We start from the raw sequence: 17478 nt of genomic DNA, 5'->3' as shown, positions 1-17478 counted from the left end.
CGTCGACGTTAAGTAAAGCGATGCGGGAAAAATTGTGAAAAACTATGTCAAGCGTTTCGAAAAATTAAAAGCCCTGATATAAAATCTCGATATGTAGGTATATGAATTAAAGCATTTAGGTATCGAACGATTCGACTATTAAAATCTATCTAAACGAGTAAAGTGAGAGGAAACTTTCGTTGGCATTTAATGGGATAATCGTTTTAAAGCATCGCTGTAGGGATTTTACACATTCTTTTTTATTCGCGGAAAAATGTTTAAAATGTATGGTGTTTAAAAGAAAAAAAAAAAAAAAAAAAAGATAAAAATAAAAAAAGAGAGAGAGACGACGACGACGAAGACGTAACCGAATGACGTAAATTAACTAATAAAAACTAAGTTCGTCGGTCCTCTTATCGTAGAAATCTTTCTATAGGCCGTGGAAGTTTATAAAACTTCAATGAATACGATCTTAAGATCGTATTTAATTAAAATCCCCAATTGCGATAAATAGCTAGAATATATATGAAAATATTAATAAGACTTTGGTGAGTTTCAATAGCTGCTTGATTCATAGGAAAGTTGTAATAAAGAAAAATCTATTGTTATCAATCAACTTCCTTCAGATGATAAGGGAAGTCATTGTGAACTTTATGCAAAAGTTTCTTGAAGATATTGCGACGGCTATATTGGTCATAAGGATGATAAAGTAAATGCATAAACAATGTCTTTCTTTCATGGAAGGATCTTGAAAATGCTTGGTTAGAAGTGCCAAGAAGTAAAGGTAAAAAAAAAAAAAAGAAAAAAAGAAAAAGAAGGAAAAAAAAAGAAAAGATGAAAGAGAAGAGAAGAGAAGAGAAGAAGAAAAGAGAAAAGAGAAAAAGCGGAAAGTCCCACGATGAGTGGCGTTCTATGCTGAAAGGAGAGAAATAAATAAAAATAAAAAAGAAAAAAAAAAATAAAAAAAAAAAATAAAAAAAAAAAATAAAAAAAAGAAAAGAAGAAGAAGAAGAATAAAAAGAAAATATAAAAAAGAAGAAGAAAGAAGAAGAGAGGCTGGGAGACTCACTCGGGGCAAGAGACGTCGGGTGATTCGCGTGGTAGACGACGCGCTGTGCGTTCGTATGATTGTAGTTCGCCATCTCCGTAACGCTCGCTCGAGCGACCTTCGCGTTGATCTTACCGATCGTGGCCGATCGTCATCGTCCTCGACCATACGAGGTGGTAGTGGTGGTAGTAGCGGTACGCGCTCGTTGAGCTCTTGCCGGCATGATGACGCTCGTCGAGGAGCTCGTCGTTGAGCTCGTCGCTGAGCTAGTCGGTCTCGTCGGTCTCGCCGTCGTCGGCCCAGTCGAAGGAGCCAGCAGTCCTTCTCGCTTGGACGACTGCGCCCTCCTCGTGCTAGCTAACCGTTGGAGATCCTCCGTCAGGATCGTACTAGCGATAACCGCTTGAGAGTTGTTGCCGGCGCTGCTGCCGTTGCTAGTGCTGCTGCTGCTGCTGCTGCTGCTGCTGCTGCTGCTGCTGCTGCTGCTGCTGTTGCTGCTGCTGCTGCTGCTGTTGTTATTGCTGCTATTGCTATTTCTGGTGTTGGTGTTGCTCTGACGATGATGACGATGATTCTCTTTTCGTCAAGACACTTTAATACCAGGATCAAGAATGAAGATACGATCGGCTTGCCGATGCCCTCTGCGCGCTAAGGTTTGTGCTCGCGTAGGATGGCTCCCCTTGGAACGGCAGGACATATCCCCTGGAGGATTGTGCACACGAGCCAGCTCGTTTCCGGCCTTTTCTCTTTCTCTCTTTATCTTTCTCTTTCCTTTATCTCTCTCTCTCTCTCTCTCTCTCTCTTTCTTTCTTTCTTTCTCTCTCTCTCACACACACACTCTGACTCTTTCTCTCTCACACACACACTCGCTCGAAATAACGTGCTAGTTTATTTTTCCTCCTTCGCCTCTTCCTCTCTCTCTCACTCTCTCTCTCTCTTTCTCTCTCTCTCTCTCTCTTTTTCTCTCTCTCGAACACTCCCTTTCCCTCTTACGCGTTTCTCTTTCTAGCCTTTTCGACACTTCCTGTGTCAGGCTTTACCTACGTCGAGAACGCTTCTTGCAACGAGCGCACGTGGAGGCACGAGCGTGCTATGGAAACGGTATCGCGCATAGGATCGATCCTCCACCTCCTCCTGCCTCCTCTCCTTCTTCCTCCTACCTCTTGCTGCTTTTTCTCTCACTAGATATATATATATATGTATATATATATATATATATCTTCCTCTCTCTTTTATCTGTCTGTCTATAGCAGTTCGATCCTCTCGTCGCCGATACTCCTCTCCTTCTTTTTATTCTTCTTCTTAAAATTCTTCGAACTAGTATAAAAAACTGGAGCCCCGTTCTTGGAGGGTAGGTCACCCTTCTAGCAAAGTCTTACCCCGTCCTTCCTTCTTCCTCCCCTTCTACTTAGAAGGAACTTACTCTCCTCCTCTCTATCAGCTTCTTCTTCTTTTGTCTCTTTCTTATTCTCGTTTACGCTCACTCTCCTTCACTCTTTATCGGTCTCTCTCCCTTTTTGTTGTACGCTCCGAAACTCTGTTCTTCTTATATCCTAAGTTACAACACTGAACCTGTCCCCAGCCGGAGGGACAAAATAATGTAAGGGTCACACAGTTACAGAGAGAACTCAAAACGGAGATTCAGAGTCGACGCGTTTCCTTATTTTACTTACTTTCTTCCTTCCTTCCTTCCTTCCTTTCTTTCTCGTTGTTAAACTTTCACCCTCGCTTCCCTTCGTTATCGCGGCACGTGCGCTCACTCGCCCTTTTGACTTTTCCTTCCTTCTAATTCACTCAACGACCAATGGAGATAAGTTCAGAAACCAGAGAATCTCTTTCTTTCCTTTTCTCCTACGTTCAGCTTATTCGTTTAGCGTCGTTCGTCTTTTGATAATAATCAGGATGCTGATATCTCTCTTCGGTCTCTCTCTCTCTCTCTCTCTACCACCTCCCTCTATCTCTCTCCCTCTTTTTCTCTACCTCTCTCTATCTTTCAGTCCCTCTCTCTCTCTCTCTCTCTCACGCTCGCCCCGACCACAGGCCGATAGGACGCGAATGCCTCTTCGACGGCGATCGCGTCACGTACGTTCCACCCCTTCCTTCAGCTGTGCGTTTTCCTTCCTTTCCTTCTCGTATTTTAATACAAGAGGCTTTGAAAGATTTCGATAAGAAGATAGTAGTAGTAGTAGATTTAAGAGCTTCTTAAGGAGAAGTACGACGTGACGTATTGTATGCGCGTTATTTAATAGTTTCGTGTTGTTGGCTTCTTAAAGTGTTATTTACAAATATGTATTTGTTTTGTTTTTATGTTAATAAAATAGTTCAAATTAGTCTTTGGCCCCGCGTGTCTGCTCCCGAGCGGCGGGAGCCGCAGAGTGAGCCAACCCGCGACTCCCGAGCACTCCGCTCGTCGTCCCCCTCTCTCTCTCTCTATCCCTCTTTCTCTCTCTCCTCTCCACCACAGTGTTAACAGTATCCCACCACTTCGTTCGCTTGCTCGCTGTTCGCTCAGCTATCCCCACCCGAATGTGTAGAGCGCAGTAGTAGCAGCGATTCGGTCGGTTGGTCGGTCAGACTTCCGAGGCTCGGCTACGGGCCCTGGCCGAGGAGCTTCCCCCACCAGCTCTCTCTCTCTTTCTCTCTCTCTCTCGAGCCACCCTCTTTCGATTCACCCTCTCGACCCACCCTCTCACCGAGCCAACGTTATCCTGCACTCTGCCACGAGCGGCAAAGCAGCAGCACCACCAGCATCACCACCACCGACATAGAAACGACGCCGCGATATGCCGGCTCTCTGGTTGAAAACTCGCTCGAGTTGTAAATTAAGGATTACCGAGAATGCAAATTATCCACCAAGCTAGAGGCTACGAAACCCTGTGGGATCATACTCTCCTCCTCCTCCTCCTCCTCCTCCTTCTATTCCTCTTTCTCCTCCACCTTCGCGTTCGTGCTCCTCGAAATAAAACGTCGCGTCGAACCTTACAACAACCCCTTGGCGAGCGATAATCATTCGCTATACTCGCGCGCTAATACTTACCGGCTCTTTCGACTCGAGACCGTACAACTTTGATAACCCTTATACCTTCCCGTAGTTTCTCCTCCGTGAAAATAATGTTAGCGAGAAGGTTACATCGAGGACGAAATTCGTTCGTGCCGTTCGAAACCGTACCGGCCTTGCACGTACTTTCCGGTACCGCTCTCGCTCCTTCTCCCTCCTAACAGTGGCAGTTCGATAATCTTGGGCTTCTCTCTTTCTCTCTATTTCTCTCTCTCTCTCTCTCTCGCTATTTTTTTTTCTTCTCTTTTTTTCCGCAACCAATATTATATTTCATACTGATTCGTACACGAAACGTTATTCATCCGGGATAGTATCTATCGGTATAAATCGACTAAATCCTTTCCAACGAAAATTCCATCTCGTTTTACACGTTGTATACCTTCCTATACATATGTGCGATAACGATCGTGCTCTTCCTCCGGTCGCAACGGCTTTACAACGTCCAACACTTGTAAATCAAAAGGAAAATGCGCGATCGTAAACCTTATTCCGCGTTCGTCAAAAGGGCACGTCTCGTACACTTCCGTGCGACGTCCGGTCGCGAAATTATTCGAATATATTACGAGTTCAAAAAAAGAACAAAAACGAAGGGAGGTATAGAGTTAGAGGTAGAGGAAACGAAAAAAAAAAAAAAGAAAAAAAAAGGGGGTCGCAATAAAAAGTTTCTTCAAAACGTGAAACGCGATGGAAATAGTTTTCTTATTGCGTAATAGAAGCGGTAGTACTGGATGCACGATTTCCCTCTTGGTAGTCGCCTAAACCATATTCCACTCACAGCCTACGACGTGGAGGAAAGGGGTTGCAAAAAAAGAGGAAAGAAGAGTAAAAGAAAAAGAGAGACAGAAAGAAAGAAAAAGAGAGAGAGAGAGAGAAAAGGAAACAGAGTGCCCAGCAGGTTCGCACCTACACACAAGAAATGCGCATTCGTGCCGCAAGAGACGCTGAGGTACGCTTGCAAACTCATAGAACTACCTCTCCTGTCCTATCCTTACATGTAAGCGACATACACTCATACACATAAACATACACAAACATAGAAACACGGGATACGCGCACAGAGAAGTCGGTGCATGACACAGCATACATCGAATTCTCGCAGAAGGTTCGTGTCGAATTTTAATGGAGGTGCCGCCATCTTCTAGTGACCCCTGGAACCAGTCTCCTTCCTGGTCTATAGATATCAGCAAAAAATATATATATATATATATATATATATATACATAGAGAGAGAACGGAAAGAGGGAGAGAGAAAAGAGAGGGTGGTTGGTAAAAATCACTCGAGCTTGCGCTCCAGACTCTTTCTCGCTCCAACTTCCCCTCCCCCTCTATTCCGTATCGCGAATCTGATTAATGGCCGGATTCATGGGCACGTATTTATATGGATTTAAGCGCTGCCTAGATATAAGTACACTATACCACGTGTGCCAACGTTAACGTGTGAAGAGGACTGTACACGAAAACCATGCATATGTCGTTGTCGTCCTGCACGAATACTACTACCACCACCATCATCATCACCACCATCACCCCTCACTATTACTAATTCCTCCAGCGATTCGAGCGTGTCCAACCTCATGGTGAACTCTCGAAGCTTTCCTCGTACAGCCTCATAATTTAGCCTCTAGGTCATAATCGAGAGCGGATAACTCCAGGCGAATTTTCGTTCGAAAATGAAATGACCCTTCGTACGATGATTAACTTCAAAAGGTTAATATCGACGATCGTACCAATGTCAAACAATAACTTTACTCACGAGCGAATTGATTTCTTTGGATATCCAAACGTTTCTCCTCGAAAAAATTTTATTCGATCGTTCGAGTAAATCAAATATTATATTGAAAATGTTATCGTAAAAATTCTTTCATCTCGATCGATGAATCAAGAAAAGAAAGGAGAAAAAAATGAAAGATCTCTTACTTTCTTCTTTTTTTAAAAGAGTTAATCGCGAAACGTAGATATACGAAAAAGGGGGTCTGTAATCGTTCATGCTTATACATTATGATATCGAAGACCGATGATGGAGAAGGAAGATTAGAGATCGGGTACAAAAGGGAATCCAATAGCGAGCACGTTCGCTTGGTGTGTTCTAATTACTCGACGTTCCTGCGGTGACATCAGACACATCGACCGAATCGTGAGCCTCGAAATTAGCCTATTGATTTGAAAACGGCGTACGTTAATGGAAAAGGATAGAAAATGTTCTGACTCTGATCGATGAGTATCTCTTCGATCGACGAGAGTTTCCTCTGCAACGTCGGCAAAGATTCGTAGAAAGGGAGACAACCGGAGACAATGGCTGACGATATAGAAAATCCGTGCCCAGAAAGCAAAAGTCTGTGAGTTAGTTTGTGAAAACGAACTACGGACGATCGACGATAACGAGCTCTGTTCGTAAAAGATAACAAATGAAGATGCTTCCTGTTGGTTGATTGGTCAATGTTAACGTGAAAACTCGGTAACGATTATTTCATTCTATGAGAGTTCTAATTGTAATGATTACTATCGATCCCGATGTAGTTAAAGACGCACGTGACTTGACCTTTCATTTACAATCTTCCCAACAAGAAGAGGAACGAAACTACTACTACTACTACTACTACTACTACTACTAGTGTTACTACTACTATTGCTACTACTACTACTATTACTATTAATGCTACTACTACTACTACTATTACTTCGAGATAGGAATTTTCTACGGGATCGATAGGCTCGACTAAATTAGGATAAAACTGAGCCAACAAAGCTACCGATAACATGCTACCGAGGATAAACGAGCTGGAATTTAGAGTCCTTACTCCATAATATTCATTATCTCGTAGTTCATGATCGTAGGCAGGTTTGTATAATCCGAGGATCAAGAGGGTATTATCCACTTTCACGCGTGTACAGTCGCGATGCATCGCCGTTATGTTATGCAGAGACAGATAGAGAGAGAAAGAGAAATAGACAAAGAGAAAGAGAGAGAGAGAGAGAGAGAGAGAGAGAGAGAGAGAGAGAAAGAGTAGAAGACAGGTAGAAAGGGGAAGAGGTCGCCATCGTACATTCGCTAACCGGGCAGGCGCGAGGTGATCAATTACGTAACTTGATAAAAGTGGGTCACGTGTCAAAGTGCGGAGCCATCCCCAAAGTGTCCAACTTTTTTGGTATAAGCTCGTAAATTACCAGTCAGCTAGCAAGCTAGAACTAGCTACTGCTACTACCGCTTTGCTTTAAATAGAACGTTGGCAAAGACTCGTGTCCAACTACCTCTCGCGTCTTCCTCGTTTGCCCCGTCCCTTTTGTATTCTCTTACTACTATCTCTATCTATCTCTCTTTATCTCTCTTTTCTTTCCCTCTTTCTTTCTTTCTTTGCCCTTGCGAGTCTCACGGTCTCGTACAAGATCTGGGAAGGAAAGAGAAGGAGTGTAGGGAGGAGGGTGGACTCCATATATAGACATACATACACACATACACACACACACACATATCTCTCTCTCTCTCTCTCTCTCTACGCTACATAGAACGAGGACGAAGTTAACTGGACACGTAAGCTGACTGGTGGTCGTTAGTCGCTGGTGATACTTCCTTCTTCTAAGTAGAAAGCGAGAAGGACGAAGAAAGGAGGGTCAGAGTAAATAAGACGGTTTGTTCTGGCGGAAGAAAGAGAAAGAAGAAGAAGAGAAGAGGAAGACAGATAGAGAGAGAAAGAGAGAGAGAGAGAGAGAGAGAGTGAGAGAGAGAGAGAGAGAGAGGGTGAGTGTGTCACGGTAGGTGGGCTAAGACAATCGATAAGATTGCTGCCGGGTCCGGAGAAGCTCGACCTCGTATTCATCAGGCTACTTTAGCGCTTCTCGCTTTGAAGCTTCGAGTTTTAGAACTAAGTTACGACGATCGTCATCCACGGTATACAAATTAGAACTGTACACACGCTAAGGGGAGAGAAAGATAAATGAGAGAAAGAGAAAGAGATAGAGAGAGAGAGAGAGAGAGAGAGAAAGAGAGAGAGAAAGAGAGAGAAAAAGGGTATGATGGAGAAAGTACTGAAAATCCTGGTGGGATAAGATAGGTACACTCCAAAGGATAGAAGCCGGAAGGAAAACGGTGGGATCCTTCGTAACGTGCAAGCAAAGGGGTGGAAAGATGTAGGGAAGCTCGTGTCTCCAGGGGTCGATACCCAGTCCAGTCAGCAGCGATCGGATAGGTCAGAATAGAAAGGGGATATGGTAGGATACCGTGGATATATAAGACACGTATATAAGCGAACCTCGAAAGCACAGGTCGAACGGGGTGCACAGAATCGCCGCTCTGGCGGATATTGCCGGAACTACGAATTAACCCTTCACGCCATTTACCCGCTAGAGAGCACCCCATCGTACCTCGTAAACGGAAACTCTAAAAGGGTTGATTTCTATTTTTACCGGGAGGAGCGAAAAATCGTGTCGATAAGGAAGTTCACCTGTCTTCCGTAATCACCTGAATTTCTGATTGCTTCTAAACGATTTTTAACAACGGACTATATATTTTCGTTTAAATATAGCTCCATTAAGAGACCAACATTCGCTCCTTATATTAGTCGATTTAATTTTTATAGAGATGTATCGCATATGTAAGGGGATATGGTGAGGGAAGAAAAAATAAAGAAGATGAACACAGTAAAAAATTTTTTCTTCGTTAAAATAACTGATAGGAGACTGATAACTTTATTAAAGGTCAAAACCAATTTGTGAAATTATTCGGGGGAGAAAAAAAAGGTGGAAATGTAACAAAATCAAATGCCATTGTAGATTTTACCTTCCAATCGACTTCCAATCACAATAATATTCCTTGATAAGAGTCGTCTTTCGAATACTATCAATTATATTATTTTACAATACGATAATAAGGAAAAGGGAAGAGAGAGAGAGAAAGAGAGAGATATTTATTAATTAATATTAAAGTCGCATTTGATATCGATTATACAAAAGATAACAAAGTATATGTAGTCGCTTTTCTTAATTTATCTTCTTCATTAATGCACGACTACTAGATAACTCTTTTTTTTCTCTCTTTTCGTTTTTCTTTTGCTTTTTTTTTTTCTTTTTTTGTTTGATCATAAAAAATCCGCAAACTTGGCAATTTTAGTCTCTCTCTCATCTTAATACATAATGTATACATATATCATCACTAACGTCACGCGTACTTTTACATCGCGTGCTGGCATTGGGCTGGTCTTCACATCGATTTACATTCTTAATTAATCTTCAAACTCGTAAGAGCACCGACGACAATGACTTTATGGATAAACATAAACGCGATTGTGCAGGGTAGGTAGGTAGATACGTAGGTAGGTAGATAGGTTGGTAGGTAGATAGGAAGGTAGATACACATAACGTGCAGTCGATATTTTTAAAGTACATTGTCATCGTGGATGTTGTATATTTTCGAGTCTTCATCGCTGTCCTGTAAACGTCACGTAAACACGCCTTAACGGTCTGTCACGAAATACAATTGCCAGAAACCATTATTACGAGATTTCGTCATACGTCCAGAGCAATGGCAATATCAAAAATTGTCATACGATTCGTATAATTCCAAAACGTGTATACGTAAACAAGAACGTTGTGTATCTATCGCTTTCCATAAAAAAGATCTACAAATATATTCTTTACTTACGCAAAAGAGATAAATTTTCTGAAAGAAATCCATTTGTCATTTTTAACGATATTACTAATCGATATGAGAAAATAACGAGAACGTACTACGAATTTATAAGGTCAAATGAGAAAAATATCATATCTCTCTCTCCCTCTCTCTCTCTCTCTCTCTGTGTGTGTGTATCTTTTCCTTCCTTCCTTCCTTTTAAAAAATACCTAATTCCATTACAATGCGATCATAGAAAAAAGATCGATCATTTCCTCGGCATTTCATCGTAAGTAGATAGAGAAAAGGCTAAATAATTTACAAGAAAATCGTTCGCTTTGTCGAAGGCAAAGGTGAGTAATGGCGGAAATACTCACCGGAGATGGGATCCGCGCCATCGAACTTCCTCTCTATAGCTATGCTCTCGTGAACGACATCCTTGCTAGTTCTTGGACGACATCCAGAGTTCGATTCTCCGGCGGCAGCAGCAGCGGCGGCAGCGGCGGCGGCAGCAGCAACAACAGCAGCAGCAGAAGAAGAACCACCAACACCACCACCACCACCACCACCACCGACGACGATTCCTTCCTGACTCTTATGATCATTCCGAAGGTGATCATTCCTTTCAGCCGACTTGGACACACTGCCGAGCCCAACAGTTCCCGATGTTTTGCAATTGATACCACCAGTAGAGTTGCCATTGATGTTGGCATTCACATTGATATTACCGTTCCCATTATGAGACGTATTATCGTCGACCTATAACATATCCAATGTATACACAACAATAATCTATGTATCATCAATCGTCAATAATAAAAACTGGCTGAAATATGATAAAAACAAAAAAAAAATAAATAAATAAATAAATTAGTAAATGTAAACTTTGATATTTGGTTAATCGTATGTATATCTCAATGACTCACCGTTGTTGTCATACACGTGGTAGAAGAACGAACGACAACAATACGATTTTGATTGTGGTCGTTAGATGCATTCGAAGAAACGGCAACGTGATTGGCAAGAGTATGAGTCTCGTGACCATTGTTATTCGGTGATAAATTTGCGTTGTTAACTCCTGTGATACCACCCCCGCCACCGCCGCCGCCGTTGCCGCCACCACCACCACCACCACTACCACCACCACCACCACCACCACCGGCACCACTCAAAGAAGTCTGCCTGATCACCAGAACGCTGCCTGCCGGCTCTAAGACCACGACTTGTCTCATCCTCGGATGATCCAAATCTTTATAAATCCTTATTTCTCGTTTTGATTATATATATTTTTTTTTTGAATTTTTCCTAGGGAACTCTCCTTCTAACCTTCTCCTTATCCTTATCCTTATCCTTATCCTTATCCTTAATCCTTAATCCTTAAATCCTTCTTCACCTTCTTTCAACCACTTCTATCTCTTCCTCTTTTTTTTTCCTCTTTCTCGTATGTTCGTACAGATAACCGATGGAAAACTCCTTCAATGATGCCCCACCACCGCTTTTTAAAGCACCCTTCCGATCGTTGCCACCTGCTTCTCCTGCAAATATGTACATGTGGCACACATCGAAATGAGGAATATTAAAGCTGTCGTTTTAAAAGGTGATCCTATATCGGTATCTTCATCCGATCGACTGAAAGCCCTCATATTTTTTCTATATATCCGTCTCTCTCCCTCTTTCTCTTTCCTTTTCTTTATCACTTTAATTCCCACTCTATCTACCTCTTCCTTCTTACCTTCACACTCGTTCACGTGGCTTCCTATAAGAGACAAATCGATAAGATTATTCTATCGACCAGCTGACCGACACGTTCACCGAGTCGAGTCGTCTATCCTTCCCTTTCTATAAAGTCGAATTTTTTTTACTTTTTCATTAACGATACCAACGATGTCCGATACATTTATACGTGTATATGTAGATATATGTATTTTTAAATGTACTATCGCTAATTGAAATCTTCCTAAACTGGTAACACAATTTCAATTTCCATTTGTGGATTGCTTACGATGTTACAAACGTACTTACTCATAAATTTGCATTTATCAAGAATTACTCGACGACCCGCTGACACGTTTCCACATGGGACAGGAAACTACGTTCGTCCATTGGGAAAACTTAGACGTACTAAGATTTACTGTTCTAAGACGGAACTCTTCTAATTGACTTTATTGCGCAAACTTTATTTTCGTTCGAATCGTTTAATTGGATTAAATAAATTACACTACGAACGTGTATATCTTGAATGTAGATATATATATATATATATATATATATATATATATTCGATAAACGTATGACAATCTCGTTTTTAATTTTCAAATAAATTGTAATACGTTTTTCTTCTATCATTATCTTTTCTTCTATCTTTTTTCTTTTTTTCTTTTCCTTTTTTTTTTTTAATATTCATACATATGACTATAAACAAGGTTCAACATTTTTTTATAAGTTCACATTCGTACTCGTAAAAATTGATAATATAAAGTTTGAATTTAAGTTTTGACCGATGTAAACCACGAACGTAAATGTACAAATGTTCGAAACGATACCGTAAATGACTATGAACGACATACATACATACGTGAGAGTACCCATCCTACATGATAACTATCGAATTGCATATTGTAGACAAGATTCAAGTATAGAAAGGGTTAATAAAAATTCATGCCGTACGAGAAGATCGGAAGAAAATTACAAAATTCCTAGTGACCAACGGACCGTTACGAGTGAAGAAAGGCGATAGGGGGGAGGGGGACGGACAGGCGGGAGAGTGGGTTACGTAAAAGCAATATTCGCTCGGCGTTCCATCAGGCGTTTATTATCAAAAATAAATCTCGTGTCTCGCGTCAGGAAACTATTACGACGTGAACGACGTTGTTGGTCAGAGAAAATCCGTAGGGAAAAATTTTTATCTTCGTTTTTGTGTTTCTTCTTTCCTTTTTTATCTTGTTTCCTTTCGCTCTTTCCTTTTTCTTTTTTTGTTCTTTTCTTTTATTTTCTTTTATTTTATTTTCCACTTTGTTCATCTCTGTCAAAAGAGACAACGAAGCTAAGAGAATGAGAGAGAGAGAGAGAGAGAGAGAGAGAGAAGGGGGGAGGAGGAGAAAGAGAGATTGGAACGATCGTTAAAATTCCATCTCGAACATCAAAAAGTTAAGGATGTATGCGAACGTTTTGCGCTGCGCAACCGAGAATAAGCGATTTTGCTACGGGCGAATCTTTATTGTTAAATTTATAAACGTCACAAGAGATAGATAGATAGATAGATAGATAGATAGAGAGAGAAAGAGAGAGAGAAAGAGAGAGAACTGGAGGATAAAGGAGCTTATAGGTTTTGTTTTGGCTCGTTCCGAAGGCAGGTGGCCAACGTACTACGTGGCCCAATCTCCTCGCAGTTTCTTCGAGACAGGAAATAAGATCTCAGCTACGAACAATGCTGCTAAAAAGTCGAATCCATCTCATCCTATCCCCGCTCCTTACTCTCTATCTCCTTCTCCCTCTCTCTCTCTCTCTCTCTCTCTATCTTCTTTATTTCTTTCTGTCTTTTTTTCTTCGTCGAGCCTGTAACAGGTCCAACAAAGTCTTGCCAATTTTTGGCCAACGACTGGACGGATATGAAAGGGAATTCCATGAGGAAGAAAAGAAAACAAAAAAAATAAAGAAAAAAAAAAGAATGAGAAAAAAAGAAAGAAATAAAAGAGAAAGAGTAAGAAAGAGATGCATCGATCGGTTATCAAACGGACTTATCGGCCAAGGAGGTCGACTTTCAAGGCCATCCGATCGTGGAATAGAATTAGCTTCTTGAAAATGGGCTTCTCTTGCCTACTTCAACGACGACATAGATTCACATCTTAGAACGGCTAATCCCGTTAAAAAGGATGCACTTACCGAGCTCGGATAAGCATGAACTCCGATATCGCTTAGAAACGGAAGATACCGCACGAACTTACTTCGTACTTTTCTAATCCCCCCGTTTAAAGCTCTAAGTCTTATTCCTTTATCTTTTTATCATAGAAGAACACAAGCGAGTTCATCGCGAAATTATCTTACGTACAATTTCCATCTCGTTAATCAATAATAATTGTTCGTTCGATCGAATTGCAATTATGTATTTAATATATATTTCCTTGACTATCGCCATAATTGAAAGTTGTCGGAAGAATCGATATAAAAAAAAAAAAAGGAAAAAAAAGAAAAAGAGAGAGAGAGAGAGAAAAAAAAAAGAATCGTAACAACGAAACGAAAATGTCTCTGTTAAATTCTAAATGCCTCCACATGTTTCCTACGTTAAACTTGAAATTACTTTATGACGATAATTAACTTAAATACCCAATTCTATCAACGTTACTAATAACCTTCCTCATCAAACATCCTATTTCCGTCATTTAAATCGTCGACAGATATTAATTTCTCCAATTACGACGAAATCAAATATATACAGGGTATATACATATCGTAGAATTTTACTAGTCGATAAAATATCATTAAGAGGGAAAGAGAAAAAGAGAGAGAGAGAGAGAGAGAGAGAGAGAGAGAGAGAGAGAGAGAAATAAAATACAAAATAGAATATAATTTTTTCCATTCGAAAATAGATTTTCGTACGTAAGTTCTTTATTACTTTAATATTCTTATTTTCTATAATAATTGTATAAACGCATTTAATGATTTACGAAGTTTCATTATAAACGAAAGATATTGAACTTTTTATTTTCTATCGAATAAAATCTAATAAGATTTTCATTTTATATATATATATATATATATATATATATATATATATATATAAAATTGTGAACGAAGCCGTCGGATATCTGAAAATTACACACGACCGCACGAAATTACCTTCGTAAGAAAATTGTCATTGATTACTTCGAGTGCTCGTTCCATGATGATTTCGTCGACTAAAACTATTAAACAATTTAATAAAGAGTCCAAACAATGATGTTAGCCAACGAATGAGTCAACCTTCTACCTCCTCCTTCTATTCCTCGATCTCTTCTTCCATCTCTACCCACATACCCTCCTTCCTCTTTTTTTCCCATTCTCATAATTCCAATTTTAATAACGAAATGAATAGACCAGAGAGAAGATAAATATAAAATTTTCGCGATAGTCGAAACGAAGGACAAGAACTATCCTTGTAGAGTCCTTCGTTTCCCTTCCATGCTACGCTTCTAACGTCGCGATTTACCTTCGGGGCGGACTCGTCTGCTCCTCTCGGAAAGGAGCTGACCCACTTTCCATCTCTCTCTCTCTCTATCTCTCTCTCTCTTTCTGTCTATACGAGTACGAGCCGACTATTCCTGGGGAACGCGATTTGAGGGCATAAATTTTAAAAAAGGGCCCTTTTTCTCGACGTTGCCTTTTAAATGATTTAAAATCATGGACACACGCCCTTCACATTCTTTCTTTTTTTTCCCGCTTTTCTTTCCTCAGTGCCATACGTTTTATCCTCACCCATCCTCTTTCTATCCATCCATCCATCCATCCATCCATCCATCCATCCATCCATCCATCCATCCACCCATCCATCCATCTATCTGTCTGTATGTCTCTCTTTCTCTCTCTCTATCTATCTATCTATCTATCTATCTACCTCTCTTTTTCTTTCTCACCACTTTTCACTCTTTCGACGCAAATGAATCGCAAGCTCTAGGCTGTGTGGCATTCTTCCAAGTGGGAAGTGTATTGTTAAACGTCTTTTATATTATAAACGTCCCATCCATGCAACGCGCGACGATGCACGCGTATGTAATAACATAGGCGCACACATACACACACACACATATATATATAATGTATATACATACATATCTATATCTACATGTAGTACACGCACGTGCATTGGATACACACAACGCATATATTAAATTTAAATGTAATATATAAACAGATATGTAGGCATACACATACATACGTACATATATATATATATATATATATATATATATATAAGTATATACATCCTATATGCACGACGACATCTCTTTTAAAGCTTTTACGGTACAACGGAGCTTTACCTACTTCCCTTTGTTAACTTTTTCATTCTTGTGAGCGATATAAACTTCCCCCTTCGTCCACGACTGAGAGTCCACGTTCCGCTCACGTTATAACGCGTATAGTTACGTATTATACATACCTACCACCGTGAACGTGCGCTTGTGAAACTTACTCGACCATGTTAATTATTCATTGATCAATCTATGCCAAGATATATTTTTAATAGCGCACGTTTTTTGCCGGGAAAATACCATTTTTCGTTCTCTTACCCCTCTCTCTCTCTTTCTCCCTCTTTCTCTCTCTCTCTCTCTCTCTCATTTTCTTTCTTTTTTTTTCTCGTTAGTACACTTAAACTATTCGGAAAATTCATTTCTTTTTTCTTCTTCCCTAACTTGAATTATTACAAGCGAATGAATATTTCAATAATTTTTAATCGTTTTTAATTGAAACATGAAATCATTTACCTCGTTTATCATTAAAATGTTTTCCTTCCTCAATGAAAGGGGAAGTTCATTTTTAACAAAAATTCGCTTATCTAAGCGATTATCTTATTCGGTGAAAAGTTTCAAAGATCGTTCCGTTTCGTCTTTCTTTTTTCTTTTCCTTCTTTTTTTTTGCTTCTTCTTTTTCTTCTTTTCTTTTTTTCTTCTTTCCTTCTTTTTTTAATAATAGAGTCAAGGAAAGTTTTCTCTTTTCAGACCAAGTATGAACTTCGAAGTCGTGCTAAATTGTACTCTCGTTGAGAGCACAGTTTCCGCCAAGAGAGCGGAGAATATACGCATATCTCGATGATAGTTAAGATTATCGTGTGTCTGATAGTTGGATAGTTTTATATAAAAAAATTTATTCCAGTGTCTCTCTCTCTCTCTCTCTCTTTCTCTCTCTTTCTCTCTAGAAAATCCTAATATATTTTTAAAGAAAGATTTAAATTATATCATTAAATCTATAGGTATATCAGAAACACATTAGATTAAATTCACATGTTATACAGTTCACAAAAAAAAAAAAAAAGAAAAAAAGAAAAGAAAGAAAAACGATCTAATTAATGAATTGCATAATTGCATGCGTGGAAAAAAAAGTTATATTATAAAAGTCAATGCGAGATGTAACGATCGTCTCACAATTAATCCCCGAAGCATTATTTTCTTTGTCAAATTTTTTTTCATTATTCCTAATGAATCGAAATTCGTGATTATCCTTTCATTTTCTTTTCCGAAGTTGAAGCAAGTCGAAGATTTAAAAAAAAAAGAAAAAAAGAAGCCTTCCCAAGAGAAAAGCCGGGCATTGGCTTGGCCGGCATGTCGGTGCTTATAATCCAATGGCCTTGAGCCTGGCAACGGGCATATAACGCGATATCTCGGAACTTCTGGAGGCCCCGAAAATTGGCTGTTGAAAAGAGACGTTGAAAAATACGCAAGAGCGAAAAAAACAAAATGCAACCCCATTCAGATGCGCCACTTTTCCCTCGTTTTTACATTTCTTTTTTCTTTTTTTATTTCTTCTCTCTCTTCCTCTCTCGCCCTTTCTGTTTTCCTTCTTTTACTATTACCAACACTACTATAGTTTTCCCTTTCTCTTTCTCTCTCTCTCTCTCTCTCTCTCTCTCTCTCTCTCTCTCTCTCTCTCTTTCTCTCCCCTTTTTCTATTTACGATAAAGCTTCAGTAAAATTTTTCTAGAAAAACGATTCTAGGATATTTTTAGGGCCAAGTACGCATTTATAGTGATGAGATTGAAAAAATCTGTTTTTCTTTCTCTCTTATTCTTTCTTTCTCCCATTTTCTCTCTCTCTCTCTCTC

General features: G+C 39.9%; 1 protein-coding gene across 6 annotated transcripts in view; it reads right to left on the bottom strand.

Moving 5' to 3' along the window:
• Camta (Calmodulin-binding transcription activator) overlaps window positions 1–17478 on the bottom strand; it is a 48290-nt gene that overhangs the window by 17428 nt on the left and 13384 nt on the right. For 5 of the 6 annotated variants that reach the window (XM_035863583.2, XM_085658080.1, XM_035863579.2 and 2 more), the window contains exons 2-3: window positions 10614–11222; window positions 10065–10446 (exon numbers count right to left, since the gene is read on the bottom strand). In XM_035863583.2, coding sequence (XP_035719476.2) covers window positions 10065–10446; window positions 10614–10919 — 688 coding nt within the window. In that variant the 5' untranslated portion in view covers window positions 10920–11222. Of the gene's footprint in view, window positions 1–1048; window positions 2139–10064; window positions 10447–10613; window positions 11223–17478 lie in introns of those variants that run through there. The other variant, XM_035863586.2, reaches the window with a different exon arrangement.

This window comes from Vespa mandarinia, chromosome 7, assembly GCF_050613455.1.
Source record: "Vespa mandarinia isolate Hongniang chromosome 7, ASM5061345v1, whole genome shotgun sequence".
Taxonomy (NCBI): Eukaryota; Metazoa; Arthropoda; class Insecta; order Hymenoptera; family Vespidae; genus Vespa; species Vespa mandarinia.
This window is presented reverse-complemented; position numbering and strand designations above follow the sequence as displayed.